The sequence below is a fragment of the Monodon monoceros genome, unplaced genomic scaffold (genome assembly GCF_005190385.1).
Source record: "Monodon monoceros isolate NGI ecotype Baffin Bay Population unplaced genomic scaffold, NGI_Narwhal_1 Super_Scaffold_8, whole genome shotgun sequence".
Taxonomy (NCBI): domain Eukaryota; kingdom Metazoa; phylum Chordata; class Mammalia; order Artiodactyla; family Monodontidae; genus Monodon; species Monodon monoceros.
The window spans coordinates 55,147,291-55,175,276 of NW_021703785.1; the positions used below are offsets into that span (position 1 = coordinate 55,147,291).

General features: G+C 38.4%; 1 protein-coding gene across 7 annotated transcripts in view; it reads left to right on the forward strand.

Annotated features, from left to right (window-relative positions):
* The window catches only part of LRCH1 (leucine rich repeats and calponin homology domain containing 1), a 205,901-nt gene that overhangs the window by 144,387 nt on the left and 33,528 nt on the right, over positions 1 to 27,986 (forward strand). For 6 of the 7 annotated variants that reach the window (XR_003791707.1, XR_003791704.1, XR_003791705.1 and 3 more), the window contains exons 12-18: positions 1,672 to 1,761; positions 1,863 to 1,899; positions 6,240 to 6,293; positions 7,028 to 7,100; positions 17,644 to 17,753; positions 22,069 to 22,206; positions 24,914 to 24,991. Coding sequence is in view for 2 of the 7 variants with exons in the window: in XM_029210026.1 (XP_029065859.1) it covers positions 1,672 to 1,761; positions 1,863 to 1,899; positions 6,240 to 6,293; positions 7,028 to 7,100; positions 17,644 to 17,753; positions 22,069 to 22,206; positions 24,914 to 24,991 (580 nt within the window). In the remaining 5 variants the exon portion in view is untranslated. Of the gene's footprint in view, positions 1 to 1,671; positions 1,762 to 1,862; positions 1,900 to 6,239; positions 6,294 to 7,027; positions 7,101 to 10,210; positions 10,316 to 17,643; positions 17,754 to 22,068; positions 22,207 to 24,913; positions 24,992 to 27,986 lie in introns of all 7 variants that reach the window. The other variant, XM_029210024.1, reaches the window with a different exon arrangement.

Genomic DNA, 27,986 nt, shown 5'->3' on the forward strand with positions numbered 1-27,986 from the left:
AGCGGCTAGACGTTTAGGTCTGGGGCTTCGAGACTTAAGTTTAAAAGTTACTTTCATAAGGTGCTGCCATAACAGGAGTAGTGTAAGGGGATGAGGTTCCCAAGGGCAAGCATATCAACGGGAAGGGAATGTGAGTCCAGGACAGAGCCTAGAAGACACGGTGTGACAGAGAGAAGGCCCCACTTGGGCTCAAACTTTATATTGTTTTCATATTTCTACATTTCGTATTACTTTTCCAATAAACTTTTCTTACGCATTCGAGATTACGATGTGAGCCCCAAATTGAAAAAGAACAGCCTTGTTTGATGGAAATAGCAGCGGCCAGGGAATGTGGGACTGGAACCAAGTGTAAGATCGGGGTGACCTGGAAGGTGTGGCTCCCCGCTCTGGACCTCAGTTGCATCATCTTTCCTGAGAAGTGGGATGAACTGAGGATCTGCAGATTACTCTCCAGCTTGGAAAGGTCTGAGGCAAAGGGTCGCCAAGGATGTCAAGCAAGTCAGCATGGTGGGCGTGGAAGAAAACAGCCTTGAGTAACCTTCCAAGGGGTAGTTGGTTTGCGTCTTTATGGATTGCTATTTTTAAATTATTTACATTGTAAAATTTTATGGGGATTTAATTTCCTCCCTACAATAATCCACTAATTTGGCGGCTGCAGATCTTTGTTGTACATCCTGAAATAGATATTATAATACGACAATCCTAACTTGATAATAACGTGTCTTTGCGCCAGTGTAATAGGGATAAAGAAAGAGTCCCGTTTTTGTCCTAATAAAGAGAGAGGGCACTTCAAGAGGTCACTTATTTCTCGTTGCTTTTGAATAATAGTAATAAAAAGTTTATGTACACATTAAGGTTTTCCTTTATCTCGTATTTCCTAGATCCAGATTTCTTTGTTTTAGTCAAGCCGTTGATTACAGGATTAAATTTTAGAGCTTTATCTTTCACACAACCTTAACATCAAAAAATTGAGTTGAATATTGCTATCCTGTTTTGCTTTTGTGTTGGTTTCTTAAGGATTTCTGACTGTTGGTTTGATACCATTTTCAATGGGCATGTATAGTATGAACTTATCCCTACTTTTTCAAATAGCTTTATAACTTGTATATGACTTATAGAAATTCCTTATTTTGTAGATCTTAAAAAAAAAGTTCAGCTCTTAAAATCACAGAAATTCAGAAACTGTAAGACAATTTCAGAATTTAAAATGCATATCAAATTGCTTATAAATTCTTATTTTTTAAATTGAGAGTATTAGGGTCTATCAAAGAGATCTTCCTGTTAAAACAAATGCCCTTGGTACATATACCATAATATAGTACATGTATAGTATAGTATAGAGCAACTTTACTTGCTTCTGTAAACTAATAAATTTCTAGAATAAAATTTAGTGTGTGCTACCTATGAATATTATGACCTTATCAGAAATTACTAGTATATTTCAAACAAGTTGGATTTTGATACCAAAGCATATGGAAAATTATATTAAAACTACATTATATTGTATTTGGCACATGGCGGGGAAATACCATGTAGTTTGAAATTTCTACCTTAAACCTTTCATTATTAAATCTTAACAATAGACATAACTTTTAAATATATGACTAAAAGCAGTAGAATTTATTAGAAGTTTAATACATTTGGTAGCACTTTTTTTCCCTTACTCTTTAGATTAAGCACAGATATTGCAGAGAGAAGTGTTGTCAACTTTTACCCTGTGGACTCGGCAGAAGACTTAGAATTACAAGACTCTGCACTAAAGTATGTTGACCTTTTTATAACAATATATTTTACCTTTTTACATTGAAATATTTTTGCTTTAAATTCCACTTCGTATCATTTTTTTCCTCTAATTCCTACAGTGGTCAAATACAGTTGGAGACGTCTCCAGAATGTGAGGTAAGGCTGCTCTTGGATTCACCAGAGCTCTGGTGCAATACTCTGCTACAGAAGAGTGGCCACCATATTTTATCGAGATTTATCGTGGGGTGGAACATTCATTAGTGAGATCAATATTCAAATTTGTTCAAGGTCTAGTTTTCAGTTTTTTTATAGTTCTGGCTTCTTTAGTCTTCCTGCTTATCTGTTATACTCACCTCCCCTTAAAGATGAGAGTTGGCTGTTTCCATTAAGTTCTCTAAATTTTTTATGTCAGGCGGTCGGTCTTAAGTCAGGCCCTGGCAGCTAAGACCCACACGGAAACCTCCTCTGTCAAAAACTGGAGGTAGGGGATTCCCTGGTGGCGCAGTGGTTGAGAGTCCGCCTGCCGATGCAGGGGACGTGGGTTCGTGCCCCGGTCCGGGAAGATCCCACATGCCGTGGAGCGGCTAGGCCCGTGAGCCATGGCCGCTGAGCCTGTGCGTCCGGAGCCTGTGCTCCACAACGGGAGAGGCCACAACAGTGAGAGGCCCGCGTACCGCAAAAAAAAAAAAAAAAAAAAAAAACAAAAACTGGAGGTAGGACCATCTGATGCAAGTTTTACCAGCCACAGATGAACATAAACTAGGAAAGACTTGAGAGACAAGAATGAGTGATTTGGGATATGCCTAGGAGGATTAAGTGACTCTAGCAAAGAGAAACTAGTGGAGGGTGGGGTTTGGGGACAGAGTAAAGGTAGGTCAGGCAGCTATAGACGGTGAAATTTGGGTGTCTGTAAAGAAAGCAGATTTGACATAATTAACTAGAGATGAGCCTGGAAGGTCCCGAAGAAGCAGGCCTAGAGAGATAGGCTTGAGTCAGCGACATGGGAGTAAAACGTTGTTTACATACGACCTGTTTTATCCCTTCTTACTGAATAGGCTTAGGATGGCTGATTTCAGTACAACCAATTTATGTCCCCTGAGGTGTCTGGACACGTACCATAGTAAAGCAGTTTCACACTCTTAACTAGCTAAGTCTCTGTGTTAAATGAGGAAAAGAACTGTAATCGAAAAACCCATGTTCCCAGAGAGCATGGCTTCATATTTGAGTGTAGTGACTTGGAATTATGTTAAGTTTCGGCCCTATCTCAAAGACTTGCTAACTGTGAGCTCCTGTGGGCTACCTTTCTAACTTCACCTTTATTTTCTATAAATTGGGATCAATCTTGTAACCCAGGACACCTAACTTAGCTGTTACTGTTACTCTGCTCTGTGATTGTCATCAGTGTGGTCCTTAGAATCATTGCACTCCCTCTTCCCCAGGTGGAGGCATCACTGAATGACCCAGTAGTGGGACATCAGGAAGCCTCTTATGTGAAGGCTGCCCTGGGCCCATTTCCACAGGCTCTTCTTTAGAGACATGCTGCTTTTGATTCTGTACACACTCACTTTTAGTTTTAGCTTTTTATTTGGAAATAATTTAAAATTTATAAAAGGTTTATTAAAAATTACAAGAGTCTACAAAAGGTTGTAAAAAATTATAACCTTGCACCCCGATTTACCTGTGATTAACATTTTAACACATTTGCAGTATCTCTCTCTTCCTCCACATACACAGTTCTTTTTCTGAAAATTGGAGGAAAAGTTTTGTATATCATAGTCCTTTTCTCTAAACATTTCGGTGTACCTTTCCTAAGAATAGGGATTTTATCCTATATAACCCCATTTCAGTTATCACCTTCATAAATTTACAGTGATAAAATATTTTCATCTAATCTGCTATCCATATTCCAAATATTTAGGTTGAACTAATGATGTCTTTCATAGCTCTTTTTCCCCTTCAGTGTAGGATCCAGTCTAGAGGCAATAATTGTCAGGTAACTATATAGTTTGCTTTATTCTGGAACATTTCCATAACCTTTCTTTGATTTTTTATGACCTTAAAATTTTGAAGAATATAGTGCTCCTCTTTTTGTAAAATGAACTGCCCCTTATTTTGTGGGACAGAAGTCCCTCATATTTCTTCATGATTAGATTGAGTCCCTGCATTCTCGTTTGGGATGCTGCACAGGTGGTGCGGTGTCCTTCTCAGGTACCACATTTGGAGGCACATTGTGTACATCTGTGCTTCACTGGTGACATTAATTTGATTACCCAATCGAGGTAGAATCTGATTTCTCCAGCATCTAAGTATTCTATTTTCCCCTTGCAATTAACAATCAGTCAGTGAAGAGGTACTTGGAGACCATGTTAGAATCCTGCTGCAGACCCACTTTTGATTCCAGTAGAATAGATGCCCTCCTGTGTGCATGATTTCAGGAGTATCAGGCAGACACCAAGCCTCTAGGAAAAAAGATCTCCATTCCGTGTCTGATTTACAATGTTAATAGTTTTTTTCCCCCTTTTTGGTTGAATGAGGAGTCACGTTCAGTGTAAGGAATTCTTACACATTGTCTTCCTTCTTTGGGCAATTCTCTGTCCACATGATTTTAAAAAGGGAGAGGAATTGCTGGCTCTGGTGGAAAAAAGAAGTCACAAGGAGGAGGAAAAGAAAGTGGTAGATTAGCAAGGCCAGTGTTGATAGTTATGTGGGACTTAAGTGGGACCCTCCTTTATGGTTTGGTGATTTTTATATTCTCTCTTCCATCTCATTCAGGAAGAAAGCAGTATCTTTACAATAGTCTTGAATCAGTTAGCCAGTATTTGTTGAGTCCCTGTGCTGGATTCAGCCTTGTTTGGGGTGTCGAAGACTGGGATAGGAAGAAGATGAAGTTGCCCTCACTTTTTTTTTTTTTTTTTTTTTTTGCGGTACGCGGGCCTCTCACTATTGTGGCCTCTCCCATTGCGGAGCACAGACTCTGGACGCGCAGGCTCAGCGGCCATGGCTCACGGGCCCAGCCGCTCCGCGGCATGTGGGATCTTCCCGGACCGGGGCACGAACCCGTGTCCCCTGCATTGGCAGGCGGACTCTCTACCACTGCGCCACCAGGGAAGCCCTGCCCTCACTTTTAAGGCATTTTAAAAATTGTGGAGGAAAGAAGGCTTAGAAATTGAGAAAACTTAGAGAAGAATATGAGAGAGTTCATAATCCTGAGTGTTTTAGGTGCTCTGTGAGACTGGGAAAAGGATAAGAGGTTAAGGAAAGGGAAATAAACCTGGATTTAGGGGGCAGCTAGGATTTGGATTGGTCCCAGGAGGCAGCTCGGCCATGGTCAAATCAGCACAGAGCATGAACCGGACAGAAACACTGAGGGATAGGCCGGTGCCCAGTTAGGTAAGTGAGGCCAAGATTATGAAATGGTTTGTAATTGTCAGCACATCACATTATCTGACTTTTAACACACTTTACATGACTGTCCACATCAAGTTTGGGTAGCAATGGAAACCATTCAGGAAGAATTGCAAATTATACTCTCATACATAAGTAATATCCAATAGGGAAGGATGCTGTGGGGACAACAGGGAAAATTAGAGGAATGAGTTTCTTACAGAGAAAATCAAACCTGCAAGTTACTTGTTAGCAATTCAGACATTTAATTGAGTAGGGAAATGAATGACTGTTTATTCTAAAAATATTTTATTCCCTTGGATTTGTCACAGTTGGGAATATTTTTTAATAGCACTCCTCAACAATAGGAATAGGAACAGACATCTGAAATTTATGCTAGTTTGGTGACATATATGAAGATGTTTATATTAGCTATCACCAAATTTTTTTGGATCAATGCTTTTTTTTTTGGCTGTGCCACCCGGCTTATGGGATCTTAGTTCCATGACCAGGGATCAAACCTGGGCCTTCAGTAGTGAAATCGTGGAGTCCTAACCACTGGACTGCCAGGGAATTCCCTCAGTGGGGTTCTTGATTACCTTATAAAGAAGGCAGATCTGGGTAAAATAAACTATCGAGTTCCCCATTGGTTGACAAAGCAAAGTGATGTTGAATTGACAGCGCAGGATTTTCCTAGGTCCGGGTATGTATATTTATTAAAAAGCTGCCAATGAGATTCTGTGTATTTGGGAACTACTGCCTTGGACCATTTATAAAAACCCTTATGCTCCCAGCAGGTGGGAGCCTGCAGGTTGCTTGGTAACCTAGCAAGGAAAGCTGAAGTTCACAGGTACTTTGGACTGAGCGCTTTGCTCTGGGAAATCCCTTTTCTTAGTTTGTGTGATAGTTTAGTGGTTTTTTTCTGTGGATATAGTTGCATGTTTTTAGAAAATGTAAGTATGGCCTACTTAACTACTAATTAATTAATTCAGCGTATTATTCATTGTGTCCCTATGTGCCAGGGATATGATGGAAGTTAGAAAAACTCAGTTCTTGCCTCACTAATGTTATAGTCTGATGGAACGTACCATGCATTTTTTTTCTTCCTTAAGGTGCAAAATGATCTAACGTTACAGAGTAATGGGAGCGAGTATTCTCCCAATGAGGTAAGTTTCCTGAAGATTAATGAAAGCTGAGGTATTTTGTGAAGACTGAATTGGAATATCTTGTACAGAAATCTATAACCTGAGACCATGATGATTCATGAGTTAATTGTATTGCAGAATCTCTGAGGGAATCTCTCATTAGCTCTCATAGCCCGATCCGGCCCTATCCATAATTAAAGACTCATTTTATAAGACATATTTTGAAGACCAAACGTGGGAATGTTTTTATAGAAAACGAAGTGAAAATAGCTCATGTAGGCAACATTTAGAATGTCTCGTTATCTATAAGTGATTCAGTGTGTGGTTTCCCTATAGCTGAGACACCTGTTCAGTGTTACCTGTTTTCTCATCTCGTTGTGTTATGAAATTCTTTATCAGATGTGCCCTCTGTGAGATGGATGTGAGTGAGTGCTTGTGTGTGTCAGTGCCTGCACCTGAATGCACACATCTATTCGTGAGCAGAAAGGGATTGCCAGTATCACACAACTATGAACTGTTTTTATAATGAGCACATAAACAATTGGACGGATCTCCCCCAAAACAACATTCTGTCGATTCTACCACTTAAAACATTAGCAATGTGAAGATGCATCAATTATCATTTTTTAGTCAGGACTTCCTCACGGCAGCAAATGCAAGGAGGTCATGGTTTTATTATAATCCTTGATCACAGAGAGGCATGCATAGTTCTGCTCCAGTTCTTTAAAAAATGTCCTTTTCTTCTAACACCACAGATGAGAGAGAACTCCCCTGCCATCTCTCCTACCAACACCAGCACAGCTCTGTTTGGCCTGAAGCCTCGATCAGGTAAATTGAAACCTTAGTGTTCTTGCACGTGTGAACAGCTCAGGAGTTTCTCTTTAGCCTTTTAAATGCATACATTATAGTGTGAGCAGCCTTGTCAACTCTGGTGAGTTTGAGTCCTGGCATCAGAACCCCACTACAGCGTGGGGAGGCCATATTTTCGAGCCTTGTGGTCATGAATCACCTGTTAACGCCATGTTATCAGTAATAGATTATCTTACCTTCTTTTGAATCAGAGCAAAGAGAAAAAGATGTTGGGACGTGTAAGTGGGAAAGAAATATTCTGTTGATAAAATAGCCACCCCTTTGCCCCGGTGGTTCCTGGTACCTTGCTAAATTAAGGCTGGTGACTCTTTTCTGAGACACCCCTCATTTGCTCTTTGGGCCTTCGTAAGGACTGTATATTTACTCATGTGACAGGGTGGTCTTTCCAAGACTCACATGAGTGGTCAGGAGACATTTTTAAGAGCATTTCTGCTTATATTACCTACTTTATTTTAACTTAGTATATTCACAAATGTAAATTACAGCAATGTGCAAAACAACTGCTGATTTTAAAAAGGACTATGTATAGAAAAATTTGGTTCTTCTGATTTCTCCACATACTTAAAGTTCTAGCACTATCTACCTTCTTTTAGGTGCTTCTTTGTTTTAATATTTTTGATTCTTAAGTCTTTTGCATACACTCACTGCTAATGCTTTTCAGTAAGTGCTAAGAAAGGACTCGGACGCTTTAAGCAAAAGGTAGTAAAGAACTCATATGTTCTTGGGTTTTTTAATAAAGCATTTGGCAACAATTGAAGTTATACATGTGTATATTTTGAAAAAGGGTACCCATAGAAAAAAACGAAGATGGTTCTTTTATAAAGGAATGTTTCTTCGTTTTTGGAGAAAGTTGATTGATGGGTAACATGTGGCCAGGTGTAATGGCTTCCTGGCATTTTGAATGGGCTGTAAGACAAAGCCATTTGAGAAGATGCTTGGGTGTGGCAAGGGTTAGGAGGTGTTTTATGGAGAACCAAATTGTGCATGAAATAGGACTCAAATGGCTGGCCTCACCATTCATGGAGCTGAGAGTATGCAGCCAGATCTGGGTTGGGCCTCCATTTCCAAGGTCTCAGATTGTGCTGGGAGGAATGGAGGCTTCCATGCCCTGAGTGATGATCTGCCAGGAATGTACTCTATACACTGAGGACTTCATGTTGGGCTACAGACTTTCTCCTATCCCTTACAAGCACTTTTACACAATTTAAAAATATCTTAGGGGCTTCCCTGGTGGCGCAGTGGTTGAGGGTCCACCTGCCTATGAAGGGGACACGGGTTCGTGCCCCGGTCTGGGAAGATCCCACATGCCGCGGAGTGGCTGGGCCCGTGAGCCATGGCCGCTGAGCCTGCGCGTCCGGAGCCTGTGCTCCACAACGGGAGAGGCCACAACAGTGAGAGGCCCGCGTACCGCAAACAAAACAAAACAAAACAAAACTTATAATTGGGCAAATCAAAAGTTGAATGAATCTCCAAAGAATAATATTCTTTTGAACGTGCATCTTTGCAATTTAGTTGCAAAATTGTCTCTGTGACTTTTTCAATTCTTTTTATGGGGTCCAAACTCAACTTATCAACCTCATACCCACACTGTTGAACCATTTCAGACTGTTTGTGGTGGTGAAAAATAAATGAAGTATTTATTCTGAATAGCAGGAAACAAAGATAGTTTCCTTTCCTAGCTTCCAACCTTTCTATAATGCTGACTAACCAGTGTGGAAATTGTGCCAGTTGTAGAAAGCTTTGTGGAGTTTGGTTGTCGTAAGTAATGCTGGTTTTTCTTCAGGAACATCAGTTGGCATGTTGGAACGTTATGAAACTAGCATCATGTATTGGGAATTTAAAAATTTTTATTTAGTGACTTTAAAATATTACAGTATGTATTTTTCGCATTTTCTAGAAAATAATATACCTACTAATCTTAATTGAAGATCACATGACTACAAAAGAGAGAAATTATTTTTGATTGAGTAGCTTTGGAACTTTAAAAAGTGATTTAATTTTTATTTTCAAGTTAAGTGTACGAATTCATGTGATTTCTGTGTTAAAAATAAAAACAGACTGCTCAAATTAGCAAGTGGGAATAGAAACTTAGATTCTTAAAGTAGACTAATAGTTTTCTTCAAAAGAAATTTTATTTTCTGTGTTTTCCTCCCAAGAAAGACAACTGTATATATCCAAATATGCATTACTAGAATCATGTCCCTGTATTTTATTGGCCCTGCCTTATGATTGAATAAAAATTGTATAGATATTTCCTAAACATCAAAAATTACTATATGGATAGTTAGTCCAAAAGAAAAAAAGAGGTGTTATTTCATAAATGACCAATTTAGAAGTGCTTTGAATTGACTGACATCTATCGGTTAATTAGGTTTGTTGTTAAAGAGACTCTACTAGTGTCCGAAATAGGTTCTATACTGATCAGTATCTAAGACGGTATTGAGAGGTATAGCTGTGTGTTAAGGGTTGAGCGGAGTTGGCTAGATTCACTTATCAATAAAGCATGCCAGCAGACTTACAGATGTCTTTAAAGAGAAATTTTACATTACCTTGGGATAAAAATCCACCAGTGGCAAACACTGATTCTATAATAGATTTATTTCTAAATAATTGACATATTTATACATATTAAGCTTCTTCTATGTAAACAAATATTTTGTGTGAGTCATATTTGCTAAGATTGTTAGTTATTTAGGTCTTTGGAAAAGGTATCTGGTAGGTCTTTTGCTTTTTATCTGCATAATCTATGGGTACTCCTTCTTTCCACTGACATGATTCATTAGTACTCTAAGTCTGTGGGCTTGTGAACTGTTAACGATTAATGGTATTAACTGCATGCCAAGTATATGATTGATAAGTACTAACACTCAGTTTTTTATCATTCTTTTTATTCCATGCGCCATCTTTCATTCTTCTCCTATATTGTACATTTGAAATTAAATTCCATAATATGAAATTCGCTTCATTTCCATACAATCCGTATGCCATTTGTGAAATGCTGCTGCCCCTTTGGTTTTTCCTGGTCCTTGTGCAACTGTACGTGGACTGGCTCTCTCGCTCTCCTGCAGACCCAGCCCTCACTCTTCCTCCTATCTCCTTCAACAAACTTACACAGGCACAAACATGGGACAACTCTAGCTACAGTGTTCCATCTGAAGGAGACAGTGACAATGGTAGGTGGCTTTGTACCTATTCTTCGATGTGCTCATTAATAAGCCAATGAATGAATATACTGAACATTCATTTCTGTGCAGCTGAAGATAGAGTGTATATTCTCCTGCATGCCTGATATAAGAGATAATAATAGTAAACCTGGAAAGTCCAGAAAAGTGCATGTGGATTGTTCTCTGGCAGTTTATCAAACTACATTTAATTATCTTGAATATTCTGAATTTTGGAAGGGCTGTACAATAATTTCTTCTCTATCCTTTCTGCTTGGGTTTTTTTTTTTTTTTTTTTTTTGGTGTGTTTGCTTGTTTATAAAAATTGGGGGTTTGTACATTTGGATAATCTCTGCTGCTCCTGCTTCTGAACTAAATGCTTTCAGAGTTTCATCTTTTATCATCTATGCTTATTTACCATATGAAATTTTTAAAGTAATCAAGACATACTGTGGCTGATCCAAGAGGACTGCACTGAAAATAGTTAGAAGTGAGAAATTCCTAAAAATGAAGAGAAATCACTTGCTTTTTTTTTGCAAATTATTTGCACATTTTGACTTTTGATACCTTCAGCCCTTTTGAGTGTAATTTCCTCTACATGATATTTAAGAATGGTAATTTGGCTTGAGAACCAAATGTGCAAATAAGAAATTGCAGACACCTAGCTAGGAGTCATGTGGATATCGTTTGATTTCATGCCACTAGATATCTGAAGTAGCTTAACAGATGAAAATAAAATAAATATAGTTATTTAGATATACTTACCACAGATATCTGAATCTCCATACTGGTCTGTTACTTCAGATTTTAAACATTTTACCCCAAGATACCAGAAGATAAAAGTAACGTGAAATGAAATAGAGAGTATGATTTATAGGGAAGAGAAGTGATATGTGGGGTAAAACCACGATGCAAGCACAATATGTATTTTCTGATAATACTTATTTTTTTTATCTAAGTATCAATATGTTATGTGTAATGAATAGAAACCGTATATTTAAAACATTTTCTGTGATTTCTGGTCAAAATTCAACCAAAAAATGCTTTTCCAGACTTCCTTATGTACAAGGATAATGTATATCTTGGCAGGTTAGTTACAAAAGGAATTTCATTATTTCATAGATTTCTAAAATTTTAACTGAAAACAAGTGTGATTAAAGAACAACAACAGGGAAACCAAAGTCCCTTCTTATATCATCCCATTTTAAATTCTGGAAGTTGAGGAAGGCTAAATGAAAACTTTCTTGATAAACCTGTTCCTTTACTTAAAAATAAAAAGGGGAGAGAGGCATTTTTGTTTTTCAGAAAGCATGGCTATTTATGGATCTGATGTTATTTAAAGGAAACGAGCCTAGAATGAAAGATTTATGTGTGATTTGCTATTTCCTTAGGAGTGATATCTGAAACCAAAGACATTTTTTTTTTAAGCTGGGTAAGATCTAGACATCTTACGTAGCAGTAAGATTTCTATCTTTATGGATGAACCAACCAAAACGAGAAAGGTGGGTCACGCTGGGTCACGCTGTTAGGTAGAGGGAGAGGTGGGGTCACACCCAGGGCTTCTAACTCTCTGATCATCTCCTCTCCACCATATCTACCTTCATCTACAGCTGTTTATTGAGGGTTCTTTGTGCAAGCTACTAAGCCAGACGGCCTTCTTTTTATTGAAAGTCCTAAGATTTCCATAGAAAAATAATCATTGTGAAAATCTTTCTGAAAATAAAATAATCTGGCAATACTTCTCTGGTAGTTTTTGTTTGAGTGAAAATTCCAGGGATTCATGTGTAGCTATTATGCTGTAACACACACACACACACACACACACACACACACACACAAATAATAAAAGGATTGTTTTCAGTATTCATCTACCTGGGTTAATCATGTCAGATATTGGATAGTTGTTATTTTCCCCTATTTGCAATTTGTCTACAGTATGCCCTGGGCAAGTGATGATTTTCTATTAATTATCTGTTAATTTTCTGGCAACAGAAATCTTGGAAATATTTGTGTAGGTTCCCAGATCTGACCTTTCAAATAGAATCTTCATTCTTTTTGTGCTAAATATTGCCTTCTGATTTGAATACATTTTCCAGTACATTTTTTTAAATTAATGAAGAAGCACTATATGTATCCCCAAGTATATGTGCTAAGGTTGGAAGAGGAATACAGCCTACTTTTATGTTGTTCTTACCGGTTCCTCTGAAATAGTAGATCCTATTCAGTGGCCTCTCACGGCATTTCAAAGCTGATTACCCCAGCAGTTTTGTTTCCTCATATTTTCTCCGTTATCCAGTATCTGCAGCTATCTCACCCTGTGTAAATAAAGGGCATCATATTACCAACTCAGCCCAGCATAATGTAGCTTGCCTTTCATTTGTATTTTTATTAATTATTTTTGGTAAAGTTGGCATTTTTATACCTTGTTCACTGTCTTTATGTTAAAATTACCCTTTTATTTAAATTCCAATATTTAAGTAAAATTTAAATTTTATTTAAAAAATACATTTAAAATAATAAACATAGCTTTCTAATATTTTGTTTCAAATATATCTCATTTCAAATTCCCTATTTTCCCTAAAACTCATTCTTCAAAGAAATAAAAAAAGGCAAACTGGCTAGAAGGTCCTTGGGAGTTTGAATTCCCACAATCCCCAAAGTTCTACCTCCTAAAATGGATGGGGAAGGATGTGGATGTGTGTCTGTATGTCTTTCCACCCCTGGAGCTGGATGGGGCAGCTTCACTTCAAGTTGTTCTTAACTTGATAACTTCTCTTCTGCTCCTTTTCTTGTGCCCTCTTACTACTCTGCATCTTACTTTCCTTTTCCCCTTCACTTTGAAATTAAAATCATTCCTATCTTCCTTTGAATTATTTTCCCTTTTTCATTTGCAGTGAATTGGTGGGTGCTAATTTATACTTAAAATTGATCTTTAAACTATCACTGGAAAGTGAATGAATGGACATATCTATCTTGGGCCAGTTTACAGACATTTTCTGGAATTGTTTTACCATAATCTTGCACTTCTAGGTATTATTTTCCCCATTACAAAAATGATGAAACTGAAGCTGTGAGATGAGAGGTGTTTCAGTGGTTCAGTGTTTTGTCTTCATATTAGAATCATCTGGGCATTTTATAAACAATAGCTGTCTATACCCCACACTGCCTGTGCTGATTTATTCGGAGTAGCATGGAGTCTTCGCACTGACTATTATTCTTATTATTTTACTGATTTTATGTTATGTTTAAGTAGGTGAAAACCACTGGGTTGAATAAACTGCCCAAGACCATAGAAAGCATTTTGAGGGCAGAGGATTTACATAATTCATTTTTGGACACCAGAGGGAATAAATGAATGCACTAATTAGATTTCTGATTCACATTAACCTGGATCTACAGCTCATGATACTTTTTCAAAGCCACCATACTGCTGCCCTTGAATTTGTATGTCTTCAACATCACACCCAGTCCAGGTTTTTAATTTCAAAGGAGAAGTTGAGAGCCAAATTCCAAAACCTCATGTGTCCACAGAGAAGAAATCTAGAGTTAAATTTAGACAACAAAGGTTAATAATATAGACTGATAATTTCTATGCAAAGTTCCTTTCACTTAATAATTAAATAAGTAACATTTCAGGCAATTTTTAGAGGAGTGAGCTTTCTTTGCTTAACTGAAAGATACTTTTACAACATTTAGAAAAAGTTTCTTGTGCACATCCTTAAATACTTACTGAGTGCCTCCTATGTGTAAGGCATGATGCTCGTTACTGTGGATACAGATCTGAAAAAGACAGACTAGATCTCTGCCTTCCTGGAACTTTTATTTCAGTCTCTAATGCATTCAGACCTGGAGACTAAGTTTTAGGAGATTTTTCATGTTAAAAAAAATTGAGATGACTGATTATCAGGGTAGGGTAATCTCTGACAAGGTATTCTCCATATAAAGTGATCTTTGAATGAGGGAATTTTTGAAACACGTGTTTGTTTATTCATCTAACAAACTGCTTTGTGGGGCAGGGGTAGAGGTTTAAATTGGAAACAAACATAAACTCTTACAGAGTCCTCATGGAGAAAAGCAGATCTCTCCTGTAAGACAGAAAGTGAAGAGTGCCGTGAGAGACACAGATAAAGCATGTTGTACATTCACAGCTGACAGACCACTCCCAGGTCAGGGATGAAGGTGAGGGGGAGGGTGAAGGAGGAGGTAGAGATAACGGAAACGTCAGTGGACTTGGACGTGTACCTGCAAGGATGCATTTGATATTCTGCATAAGCATATTCACCATTCCCTGCAGAGTCTTTGCTTAGAAATTTGTCTCTTCAGCTAAAGAAATTGCAAATATAAACAAATCGTCCTTTTCATTCTTTGAATGTTATCAGTATTTGATATACAGTAATTAAACAGCTAAGCAGGACTCATTATTTCCTGCATCTTAAATCACCTATTTCCTTGTCTCTTCCTACCCCTTGTGCATGCATATGTGTGTGTACACACACACACACTGACACACACCCTCACTCTGCTCCCTTGCCCCTCTTTTTTTCTTCTTATTTACACAATCAGTGTGACATTTGATGTGAAAGACAGTTACTAACAGGGCGGCTCTTAATATTGTCTTGCAGCCACAAGCTAAACTTTTATTCCCCTGAATTAAGTAGGGGAGTTCTTGAAATGTAGTGATATGAAATTAAGGAAGACCAGAATAATTCCTCCATAGATCAATTTCCTGAAGTTTTGACCAGGCTGGCCACTGCATTTATTATTTAAATATGACTTGAAAGAAAAAAAAACCAAAACAACTGTGGATAAATTAATCAGAACTACCATAATAGTCCTATTAAAATTATTCTGTCATAAACTTATGTGCTCTGTAGATTTATTATTAAATAGTTCATTTTAAATTCTAATATATTCTACAATAATTAATCTATTTAGAAAACTAGTAGTATTATAGTCAGGTTTCCAGTAATTTTATGTACATTTGAAGTATTCATCTTAAAAATAATGGTTCACATATGTTTTAACACTTTTTGACCGCTTACATTCATAAAGCAAATACCCGAGCATGCATTTTGTATTTTTTGAGACGTATGGGAATTTAAGATGAAAAGCAATGCCAGGAAATTAAAGCCCAGATACCATTGAATTATCTTGGTGTCTTACACAGGGCTCTAACAGGGTATAGATACTTGAAGAGTGTGCTGTTAGCCAAAAGTTCACGGTTAATTTAACTTCCTGATAGCTTCGTATTCAGAATGAAATCTGCCAGTAAAAACATACTGAAAATATTAAACATGTAGTATTGGATAAGATTTCCCCCAGAAAAAAAGGGAAAGGAAAGTAAAACCTCTACAGAAAACAGTAGATTTGTTTAATCGGCTCTGGGGCTCCCCTTGCTGGCCAGTGTGTGTATTACTCAGCTAAGTCCACATTCCTTGACTGTTTTTGGTAAATTTGGTTGACTTTTTCTTTGGTGGTGTGGATTATTTCTGGACTTTACATTTTAATATGTATCTCTTCTGGTCACTATGTTTAAATGGGTAGATTCTTTTGGTTGGTCTCAATATGGTGCAAAGGCAAATTTAATGCATTTCCAGTTTCTTCCGTGCTTCTTATTTTGTCAAATTCTTCCTCGTTTCCCTTTGCTCTGTGAACTTCTCATCTCTCCCTGCTGGCTGGTCAACCCTACTTCCTTTGCCTGCCTTGCCTTTGTTTTTGAAACAATTGGTCTCGCTTCCTGTGGGGTTTGTTTTTTGTAGGTCTTGGTGACAAGACTTGGGCTCTTCCTTAGGTGGCTTGAGGCAGAAGCCCAGGCCCCAGGCTGACTTCTCTCTGAGGTTCCAGAAGGTGTTAACATATACAATAGATCATTCCCTTGCTCCATTAACTTCTGTAAGTCACGGATTTCTTAAGATGTGTCAACTTTCTGGTCCTCTGTAGAGCACCAGAGGGCTGATTCAGATATCCGAGAACTGATTTAGAAAGAAAATACTGAGATGTGAGAAGTATAGTGCAAGACACTCATTAAAGTGTTTTGGTTCAAAGATACAAATTGAGGTTAAAACGACATAGTTGGGTGAATATGGGATAATTGATTATATGGTGGACTCCAGTTGTTTTTATTCAAAGTATATTTGTAAACCATATTTCATTAAAAAACAAATAAAGTGAAATGCTTTTAAAGTGGTTCATAGCAAATATTTGGCAGAATAGAATAAGCGTTACATAATCTTCCTATTCTACATCATTGAAGATACGGTAATTGAAACTCCTAGAATTGCAGTATGTCAGTGCAGCCTTCTACGTGGTATTGATTTTTAAAATTGGAGTTCTCTGCCCCAAATTTTCTGAAGCGCCCCCCTCATTTGTCCCCCCCGCCCCCAATCTGAAAATCTATGGGACATGGGGAACCAACTACAGCTCTTAACCGTTCTTTGCCCCCTCTGGTGTGCATGGAAAGTTGACAGTCTTAATAAGATAAGAATCTCAAGGAAGAAAAAGATTCAAGTTTAAATTCGCCCTGGGCTTTGTATCCTAATAAAAATTGCCATAATCACTCTGCCCGTACATAGCATATTTTGTACCTTCTCTGTTAGTCTTTAAAAGATGTCATCCTTCAAAGGTTGAGAGCATTCCTTTTCTCTGCAGCCACGGCCTTAACTCCTTCCAGAGTTGCCACTGTGAGTCGCCGTTTCTGGAGGTTGTAATTTTAAGGACGTGCAGCCAGAGATGATCTCTTAAAACTGTCTCCCATCTTGCCAGCTTTTCTAAAAGGAGTCTGTGGTCATCTCTGAAGAGCTGACTTTTGGGATGTGCTGTCAGTGACATGATAGAAGGCAGAATTTTTCCCTCCACACTCAGATACCTATCTGAGTGGATAGTGTGTATCATCACTTAGTTCCTAACCCAGGCTGATGAAAAACCTCAGCCAACAGAATCCTTAACCTGTGCTTGTTTGTAACCTGTAAAGCAATTCTGCCTTATTAGCTGAAACAAAGTATCCAAATTTAATGAAAGGATTGTGAAACCTGGAGTGTAGATGAAAACTTGGAATAAAAGCAGTGGAAAAAAGAGAGAAGGGGTCTGGAATGGTGCCAAGGATGACCAATCCCTTTCCTGGATTCAGCTGATGGTTTGTCCACACAACCCAGAATAATTGAATACATAATCTTCTCTAGCATATTCGAATCAAGCTTTTCATGTGAAGTCAGAATTTATTGTTCTGTGAGTGGTGAATGAATTATTTGGGATAAATAAACTATTTGATTTAAATATGAGCAGCCCTATACGGCATCCTGTACTAGGCGCTCCATAAAGGCTTTTTTCCCTTTCTGTTACAGTGTTTCTTAGACCACAGAGAAATTTGGAATCTATAGACCCACAGTTTACAATTCGGCGGAAAATGGAGCAGATGAGAGAAGAAAAAGAACTGGTGGAACAGCTCCGAGAGGTACCGGGAAACATTGTATAACTGAATAATTATTTCCAGAATTGAAGCAGCCTTCTGTATTTTTAAAAAGTAGACATTGGGGACTTCCCTGGTGGTCCAATGGTTAAGACTTCACCTTCCAATACAAAGGGTGTGGGTTCAATCCCTGGTTGGGGAGCTAAGATCCCACATGCCTCGTGGCCCAAAAAACAAAACACAAAGCAGAAGGAATATTGTAACAAATTTAATAAAGACTTTAAAAATGGTCCACATCAAAAAAATCTTTAAATAAAAAAGTAGACTTTGAAGCACTGCAGACTGAATATCTAGTTTCAAATCTAGCCAGCTCACTGTTTGATATTGGGCAAGTCACTTAACATCCCTGAGTTTGAGTCTTTTCATGTATTAAAAACAATAGTTCCCATCTACCTTCATGGGATTTTATGAGAAATATATGAGATAATGTAAGTAGAAATACTTAATACCTATGTATAAAAGCTAGTATTATTTCAGTTCTGGTATGCTTTAAAAAATGCACTGTTATTAATTTACTTAATAATATGCCATGAATTTAAAGATGCTTGTAGTTAGCCTTACTACGTACCCCAAACCGGCCAGAATTTTTGAATGTTGTAATAGGCAAACCATTTGAGTTCCTACCAAGGGTGAAGTCTCGTGCTGGGTGCCAGGGAAGATTTCAGGCTTGGTGATGGCAGGGACCATGGCTGTCTTATTCCTTGTTGTGTTTCTATCCCCAGCACAGCTCCTCGTGGGAACTGTGTATGTATTTTTCTACCCTCATGGTCTTTGTGTCTAGTTAGGAGGATCGTAGGTAAATATGTGGAAGATCGAACAGCAGGACAAGGGTCAGTCACCAAAGAACACACTGGTATTAGTTATTAAAGGCAGTACATCATGAATCACTACATAAGTTCTTTATATTTAAAGAGAAGTATCATAGCGGTGAACTAGACGAATATAAGAAGCTTCTTGAGGAGGTAGATTTTATACTACATCTTCTCCTTTCACTAGCAAATGATTATTGACTGCTCTCTGTGCCAGGCTGTATAGTCTAGGTGACAGACAGAGAAAAGAACAAAAAGGTCCCTGCTACATGAAGCCTGTAGTCTATTGAGAAGACAGAGTAAGTAAGAAGGAAACAAATAAATACACAATTTCAGATAGCAGTGAGTTCTACAAATGAGCAGTGAATCTTAAAATTAAAGCTGAATTAAGGCAGGTCAGAATCTTTGTTGCTACAGATGATACTTTATATACGGTTTAGCACATAGTCAGGAGGAAAGAAAAAAAAAACCCAGAAACCTCTTACCACCACTTTAAGCCACTGTGGTTGACTCAGCATTCACATAGGGCAAGTCAGTCCTCTGTCATTTGCCTAGAATATTTGGATGTGCTGGAAACTTGGGAGGTGAACTTTCAGAGATATGTAAAAATAAGATCAGAAGTTGAGCTATGCCTCTCAAAGAGTGATATAATTTTCTCTTAAAGCCTGGGTCATATTGATAGCTTATGTTTTAATTTAGTGATGTAAAATTAGAGACTGAAAGCATGCTTGGAAAAAAATGAGGTGTCTGTACAAGACAGTTCTGAAAGAGAATTATGCGACACTGTTACATGCACTGATTTTCAAGCGCTCCGCTTATTGCAGATCTCCCAATAAAGTCATCCTTGCTTAGGCTGTTATCCATTTACAAGGAGCTTCTGCTACAAAGCAGAAATTTGTATTTGAAGTTTTGAAAACCGATCTATCTACTTCTGCTTCTGAGAAGATAGAGTTGATGTACTTTTCCCCATTCATCCCACTAAGTACAACTAAAACCCCTGGTGATTATATATAAAATAAGCATAGAATCACTCTGAAAAGTGGAGAGAATAATTCAGACTAGCTGGGCTCCTTGGGACTAGGAATGACAGTGGTGGTGAGTCCAGTGGGATTTCTTTTTTGCTTTATCTTTCTCAGACTTGAAGGTGAAGTAGTTAGAAACCGGAAATGCTAATGGGCACAAATTAAGAAAAAAAAGTCCCAATGAAAGCTTGCTTACTTTAGTCAAAGGACCAGAAAAGGGGCAGCCTAGTGAGAGAGAAAATTTTTAGACATTAAAGGCTCTACTCCAGCTAAACACTGCAGAAAACCCGTGGTCCCACCCCTACCCATGCCTGCAAAGATGGCGTAGGCAGCTAGACTTTAACCTCTGCTGGGATGGTATCAGAGAAGGCCACATTGGGAGCCAGGAATTTCATTCCCATGAGCTAAGAATGATCCCGTCCCCTCCCATAGTATCAGTGGAGCCCACGTGGGGAGCCTGGATTTCCACACCCACACCAGTCACTGACAGCAAGTGGGAATCTGCATTTACACAGCAGTAACAAGGTGGTAGCCTCCCTTTCCCTGCCAGAGCCGTGTCCAAAAAAGCCAGCTAAAACAGAAAGTTTAAATAGGATCCAGAGTCTCATAATACCAGAAATGTCCAGGTTTCAACCAAAAAAATCACTCATTCTACCAAGAACCAGAACGAATGTGAAAAGATAATCAACAGATGACAACACTGTTGTGGCAGAGATGTTATCACCTGACAGAGATTTTATACTGTTCGTGATAGAAATACTTCCACAAGCAATTACGAACACAGGTGAAACAAAGAAAAAAATAGAATGCCTCTGCAAAGGAATAAAAAATCTTAGCAGAGGCTTCCCTGGTGGCACAGTGGTTGAGAGTCCGCCTGCTGATGCAGGGGACGCGGGTTCGTGCCCCGGTCCGGGAAGATCCCACATGCCGCGGAGCACCTGGGCTCGTGAGCCATGGCCGCTGAGCCTGCGCGTCCGGAGCCTGTGCTCCGCAACGGGAGAGGCCACAACAGTGAGAGGCCCACGTACCGCAAAAAAAAAATCTTAGCAGAGAAATAGAAGACATAAAGAAGGACCAATGGAAATTTAGAACTGCAGAATACATTATCCAAAAGAAGAAGCCCAGGGGGTGGGCTCAACAGCAGAATGGAGGTAACAGAGGAAAGAATCAGTGAACTGGAAGAAAGAACAATAGGGATTACCTAATCTGAGTAGTAGAGAGAAGACAGACTGAAAATAAATGAGCAGAGAGCCCCAGGGACCTGTGGGCATGTAACAGATGATACGCATTCATGTCACGGGGGTCCTGGAAGGAGAGGAGAAGGGGAGTAGGGCCAAAGAGGTACTGGGGGTGGGAGGGAAGTGGGTGTGGCTGGTAAAACAGCATTGTGAGAGATCCTTGTGGTGATGGGCGTGTTCTATCAACGCCAGTGTCCCGATTGTGAAGTTGTAGTATATATTTTTGAAGGTTGTTACCTTAGAGGGAAACTGGGTAAAGCGTACATGAGATCTCTCTGTATTACTTCTTATAACTCCATATGAATTTATAATTATCTCAAAGTGTTTAATTTTTTAAAAAGGGAGAAAAATTGATTTTTGAACTAGAACATGGTCTTAGAGAAAAGCATCTCTTAATCCCTTTTCTGCCCCTTGCAGTCTGTCTGAACCAGTTGGATTTTGGTTTTTTAATTTATTTTTGTTTATTTTATTTTATTTATTTTTTATTGAAGTATAATTGACTTAAAATATGATTTTAGTTTCAGGTGTACTACATAGTGATGTGATATTTTTACACATGGCAAAACGATCCCTATGGATTTGGCTTTTATTATTCAACTCAGTCTGTTTTTCTATTTTCATTGCTAAGTCTGAGGCAATGTTGAACTTAAGAAGTTCATTTTTTCTTTTTTGGCTGTCTCGGGTCTTCGTTGAGGCACATGGGATCTTCACTGTGGCATGTGGGATCTTTGGTTGCGTCACATGGGCTTCTCTCTAGTTGTGGCATGTGGGTTTTCTCTTCTCTAGTTGTGGCGTGGGGTCCAGAGCACATGGGCTCTGTAGTTTGTGGCACTCAGGCTCTCTAGTCGAGGTGCGCGAGCTCAGTAGTTGTGGTGCGTGGGCTTAGTTGCGCCGCGGCATGTAGGATCTTAGTTCCCTGACCAGGGATCGAACCCACGTCCCCTGCATTGGAGGGCGGATTCTTTCCCACTGGACCACCAGGGAAGTCCCAAGAAGCCCATTCTTTTAAAAATTCAACTAATTAAAAATTTTAGACACAACTGAATGTTTTTTTCTACAGAGGGATTTTTATTTTAATATCTTTTGAAAAGGTTGAAATCATGTCAGTGTTTTTCCACGTGTTCTTATCCTTCTCCATAATGAAACTTAAGTCTCAGTTCATAAATACCCATAACTGTATTTTACCCTCAGTTGCCTGAGAGCAATTGGCTTCCTTCTGATTCCTTCCCAGAGCATCGAGATGAGACTCAAGGTCAGCCTGCACGAAGACCTGGGGGCTGCCCTCATGGATGGCGTCGTCCTCTGCCATCTAGTCAACCACATCCGCCCACGATCCGTCGCAAGCATCCATGTCCCCTCACCAGCAGTCGTAAGTAACACCATATAAAGGGAAACTAACTCTTACATCAAACAAACTCCTTTGGGACAGTATTGCTGGTTAAAGATACCGATGGGATCTCCAGGACGCTGCTCAAATGCTCTGTGTTGGGCCCCAAACAACTAGAAGAGCAGAAAAGGAATAGCATTTCTGAATGAAGCAACATTTTCACTGTAAAAAGGGAAAATATTTAAAGTAAGTATGTAAATGACAGAAAAGGAACTTACTTCAAATATAAAGCAAAACACGTTAAAGAAACGCTTGGGGTGCTAACTTTAAGACTGTAGAGACACAAAGATTCATTCCTCACAAGGAATTATTTAAACAGTGAGAAGTCTTTTTGGGAAACTTCTTTTGGTTGGCGAGTTCTCTTCTAAATGGAAACTCTTTCCTCTATTAATTATTGAGGATTTTAGGATAGCTCTGAAAAGATGTGGATTCTGTATAAAATATCATTAGTAACCTGTCAGACCAGAGGTTGGTCAGCTGGTCATTAATTCAACAATTCCTTGATCACTAGCTGTGCTCAGGGGTAGGTTGGAGATACCAAGGAAACTGGGGAAAGATGAAAGAGACCGAGCTAGATGCCATTAGTCCCTAAAAATCCTCGTCTCCATGTGGGGGAGATAAAGCAGGCACTGGCATCCTTTTCCTATAATCATGGACCATATTACCATCCAGAAGAGAGCTATGGAGTCATGTTATGGTCATTCAGATGAGGGAGGGGGAATCAAAGATAAGCTGGTCTTTGAAGCCTACGTAGGGTTCAGACAAGTAGGGAAAACCTCTATCCATACTATTTACTATTAGGTGAAGCAGAAGAGTTTAGGGGCTAAGAATGTAGGGGTTGGATTCCAATTCCACATCTATATAATCCATACGACTTTGGGAAAGTTATTCAACCTTTCTTGAACTTGATTGGCTCTTCTCTGTCATGGAACTGCTCCCATGAGGATGAAATGAGGGCCTGCATGTGATATAAATATGAATGCAAGCCATTGTGATCGTTAGTGTTTATGAACAGATTTTTCAAAAGCCAGAGCCCCCAACCTCAAGGCACAGTGTTCATAAAATATCATAGGAAGAGTCTGTGGAGTGACAGCCTCACGTGAAGCCCCACCCCCCGCCCAGGAAAGCATCGTAGTGGCATTATTTTTCTTAGTTTCTTTTCTCTTGGCAGCAGGAAAAATTAGCTGATGATCGCATTTCAACTGTCAGTGTTCTTTCTACACAGTTGAATATATTTTTCCCGTCAAAAGACTGACCACTTTTTTGCCTCAGAAAACACAGGAAAAAAAACCCAAAACAAAACAATTTGTCTTCTGCTTCAAATCTGCTTTATCTGCCTTAGTTTGGGCAGTAAATTCTGTCCTATAATCGAATATGAAAAAGTTTTGAAGTCCAAACTGCTGTTAAGTTGTTAGAGCTGTGTACCAGATTCTCATTCAGTATTTTTCCCCAACTTATAAGAAAGAAAGTACGATTCCTCAGCCTCCAATTTAAATATACAGTTATTGTGTTATAAGGTATGAGGACACTATGAATCATGTTATCTACACACATTTGTATATTTGATCAATTCTTCAGGAAAAAAATGCTACATTCTTTGGTTGTCACCTTTTATCTTTTACAAATAAAAAAATTTAATTGAAAATATAATGGGAATAATGCTTGATCGGAGAAAATAGAGAAATGCAGGAGGAAAATATATCATGTTCTATCCCGCCACCCAAAGACAACCACTGTTTACATTTTGGCTTTTATGCTGCTAACATTCCTTCTACATATAAGTTGTTTTTTGAATTGTGAGCTTCTCATATATACTATTTAGTAGTTTTTAAAATGTATGAAAACCTGAGTATTTCCCCAAGTCATTAAAACTCTTCATAAATATCCCTTTTAACAACTGTGAAGTATTTTAGCTTATGTTATTATATTGTAGCTTTCCTTTCTAGAAATGTTTCTAAATGTCCGCTTCTCAGAAATTCTTCTCTGAGCATCTTGAGCTCCCATTGACCAGACCCAGCCACGGCGTAGCGGTAGAGCCCGCTTCCATCTCCAGTCTGTGTAACATTGCCTTACAAACACTGTCCACGCCCGTGTTTGCACAAGTTGCTCACTCTAACCTAGAAGGCTGCTCCCCACCCTGCCTCTAAATCTCCTCGCCTTGCAGCATCACCAGCTTTCTAATAAAACCGATTGCTTTGGCGAGAAAGAGAGTCATTGGCCTGGTGAATTTAACCCTTCATATAGAAATATATTTGCTGATGGGAAAAGGTGATGTTTATGGTGTACTTTTAAGTAAACTAAAGCAGGTTACACAACAGTATGATCTCGTAAAAACTGTGTGTGTGTGTGTATCCACACATATACATTCACATACATGTGCAGAAAATCTTGCACATGTGTATATACATATATACATGTATGCAGAAATTCTACATATAAACACATATCTATGTGTATATATGCATGTCTTTGTGTACACACACAGTGTCTAGAAGAATATAATCCAAAATATTAACAGCTCTTTAGGTGAATGTTTCTGGATAATTTTTTATTGTCTTCTGTTTGCTTATGTATTATTTTTCTCCAGTAAACGTGTAGTACTTCTGCCATTTAGAAAGTTTAAAATTTAACCTGTTATTACAAGTATTTCTCTTAGTAATTCTTTATTTCTGAATATTTGCATTCATAGCCTAAACTTAGCATGGCCAAATGCAGAAGAAACGTGGAAAACTTTCTGGAAGCATGCCGAAAATTAGGAGTACCAGAGGTAACATCAAACTTAGTTCCAGTAACTATGTTTGAGTAAAGATTTTACTTAATATATGTGTTTGAACCTATTGAATAGATATACACCTTTGTCCATCCTTTTTCATCTCAGTCTTTCTTGAGGAATAATGTTGAGTAAGTTATATAAAATTTTAGTTTAAATTACTCTATTGCAGTGAAATAAAAATGGCTTAAAATGGTATGGTCAATTCTGAAGAAAAGGGGAATATAATTTTTTTAAGGTTTTGAAATAAATACAAAATTCCAAATTAAAAAAAAAAATTTAGCTGGCTTGATTCTCTTCTCAAAGAGCAGAAATTGCTGGAGCTTCAGTGAGCCTTCTGTGGGTTACATAGGGTAGAATTTTGGAGGTAATGAGTAATGATTTTTCCCTATCCAAAACTCTTAAGCACAGTAGACCTGTAGTTGACCACTGATTTGTTGATTTGCACTCCTTGTAGGTTTGGGGTATGTAGTTCAAAATAATAAGCATTGAAAATATTATAATTATTGTTACTATTATCATTAATCACAACCATTCATAATAACAATGTTTGTGTATTGCTTTATAGTTTGTTAACTGTTTGTATTTACATTTTCCCCTTTAGCCCACTGTAGACCCAATTGGCAATTCCTTGTAGCCAGCCCAGCAATGATTTGCTACTTTTTCTTTCTCCCAAGCTAAGCCCCAGCCTTAGCCTCAGCCAGATAAGATAGCTGATTTGGGTCTTCTGACGACTTTCCTATCAGTAGCATAAAATGATTTCTTAGGGAGATAAAAGACAGTTCACTCAGAACTTGGGGATAAGTTGACAAGCTTTTCATCATTGTGATAAAGGGAAATAGACAGAAACTACATTTCTTAAAATTTTCTTCTGTCTTTTCTAATGTTCCAGGAATAAAGTAACTACAAACTCTATCATGAGATACTGTTTTTGAGTATATGAAGGAATTAAATTTTCATGTAGTTCTACTACTTGATAGGAGTTAGTTATTGGAATTGAGTAAGGCTTTTTCCCCCTCCCTCCCTCCCTCCCTCCCTCTCTCCCTTCCTTCCTTCCTTCCTTCCTATTTTTCAGCTTGGTGACATTTGAAGGTGAGAGTTAAGTGGTGGGCTTCTAATCTTATTTGAGGAAAAGGAGAGAATTATTAAAACATCTTTAAGTCAAAACTGTACCAATTAAAAGAAGCTTTCAAATTCGTTTTTAAATAGAATGCAATCTTTATATAAGGTACTAAATGTCTTTATGATCAATCCACATGTCTTTCAGCAATGTTAATCTGTGTGTCTGTATTGTATGTGTGCATTTTACTATTGCCCATACATTTCTTGGCTTCAGATGTTTGTGAAATTCTCAGGCGCCTACCATTTTTAATGATTTGATTCCGTCATGGGTTAATAAGTGTGTGTGAATCAAAATTATCACACCAAGTTTCAGATTGTAAATTATTTGTGTCTGTACTCAAAAACGCTGATGAGTTATGACCAATCCCCTGTGATATTTTAAAACTCGTCATTTTTCTTGGCTTATGATGGCACAAAATGACGTGGAAATGCCCTTAACCATTTATTGTGAGTAAAGATTGGTAATTATGATTTCCTTCTAAAGTGAGGAAAAGGAAATTAAATTAGCATCAAAATGCAGAGAAAGTTTTATCATAATATCTGAATTATGCCCCTGGCACTAATAGGCAACTGGTAATTCCGGAGACAATTGAATTACAAGAAGTAAATCATCTTTTTTGCCAGTGTTCCAGCTTAACTATGCTTAGTAAGAAATATATCACTAAGGCTATTTTTGAAACGATTTTTAAGATTTGAGGTGATTTTCAAGTTTGCATTGTGTATGTGTGTGATTGTGTGTACATCTATATCCATCCTGATGGATAATCCAGTAGCATCTTACTGGTGACTAGAGTTACGTTAAGTTCATTGTTACTAGAAAAAATCTGTTCGTTGGTTAGCAGTTGAACTTCTTTAATGAGATATGTTAAAGGAAGGGAGGAATATTCTAGTGGAAAACCAGAAATTGCAATTGGAGTGCAGCTGGCAAAACTTGCTATATATACTCAAAGGAACGTGCTTTCATCTCTTGGAATAAATGAGTCATAAATTGTTGGAAATGAGGAAATGTTTTCATCTAGGAAAGCGATACTAAGTTGGGGGAGGGGTGGAAATAACCCCTTCTTCCACTACTTAAGATGGTTGATGATTTGAGTATATATGTGGCACACTGCAATTCTAGTTGCAGGAACTCTCCCCTTGCAGTCAGACATTTTAAAAGCCTGGCAGAGGACCTTTAACGTTACATTTTCTTTTTTTGCTTCAAGCTTAATATTTGGGTAACAAAATACTCACTGATTTCCCGGCAGCTTAGTGAATTCCTCCTAATTTGCAAGCTTGCCCTGCTTTCTTCTCCATCCCTAACTCATCTACATACACAGACGGATAAGTCACGGAGATCTGGAATTCTGTATTATTTTAAGCTAAATAGCTAACTGACAATGATAAATCATCCTGTAGAGACTGAGAAGTCGCAGCTGTGCTCTCAGCCCGAGTTTGTTGCCGTTTGTAATAGAATCACAGTTTGAAACTACAACCCAAAGTCAGGGTTGGCAGCTTACTCAGTTTTATCAGGTTCATCTGGGTGGAATGTGGTCACTGAGCAAATGATGACATATAAATTAATACGATAGGAAGGAAGCGATTTTAAAATTGTTCCAGTTGTTATAGTTTTTATTATATTTTCTCTAGAAGTCCCCAGGCACCCAATCCCAGGTACCTGCCTCAGGGTTGGTCAAGGTTCATGAAGCATTTTATTGTGTGCCCGGTGGAGTGGCTTCCCTATAAATGTGGCTTCTTCGAATTGGCTGCATTCAGAACTGCACACAGTGTAAGCGCCCTAGTTTATTTGCAGAAGGTCGGAGTAGGCACCAAGAGTAGATGGATACGGCGACTCTAGACCTCTGTCTGTTATTCCTGACATTTGGATGAG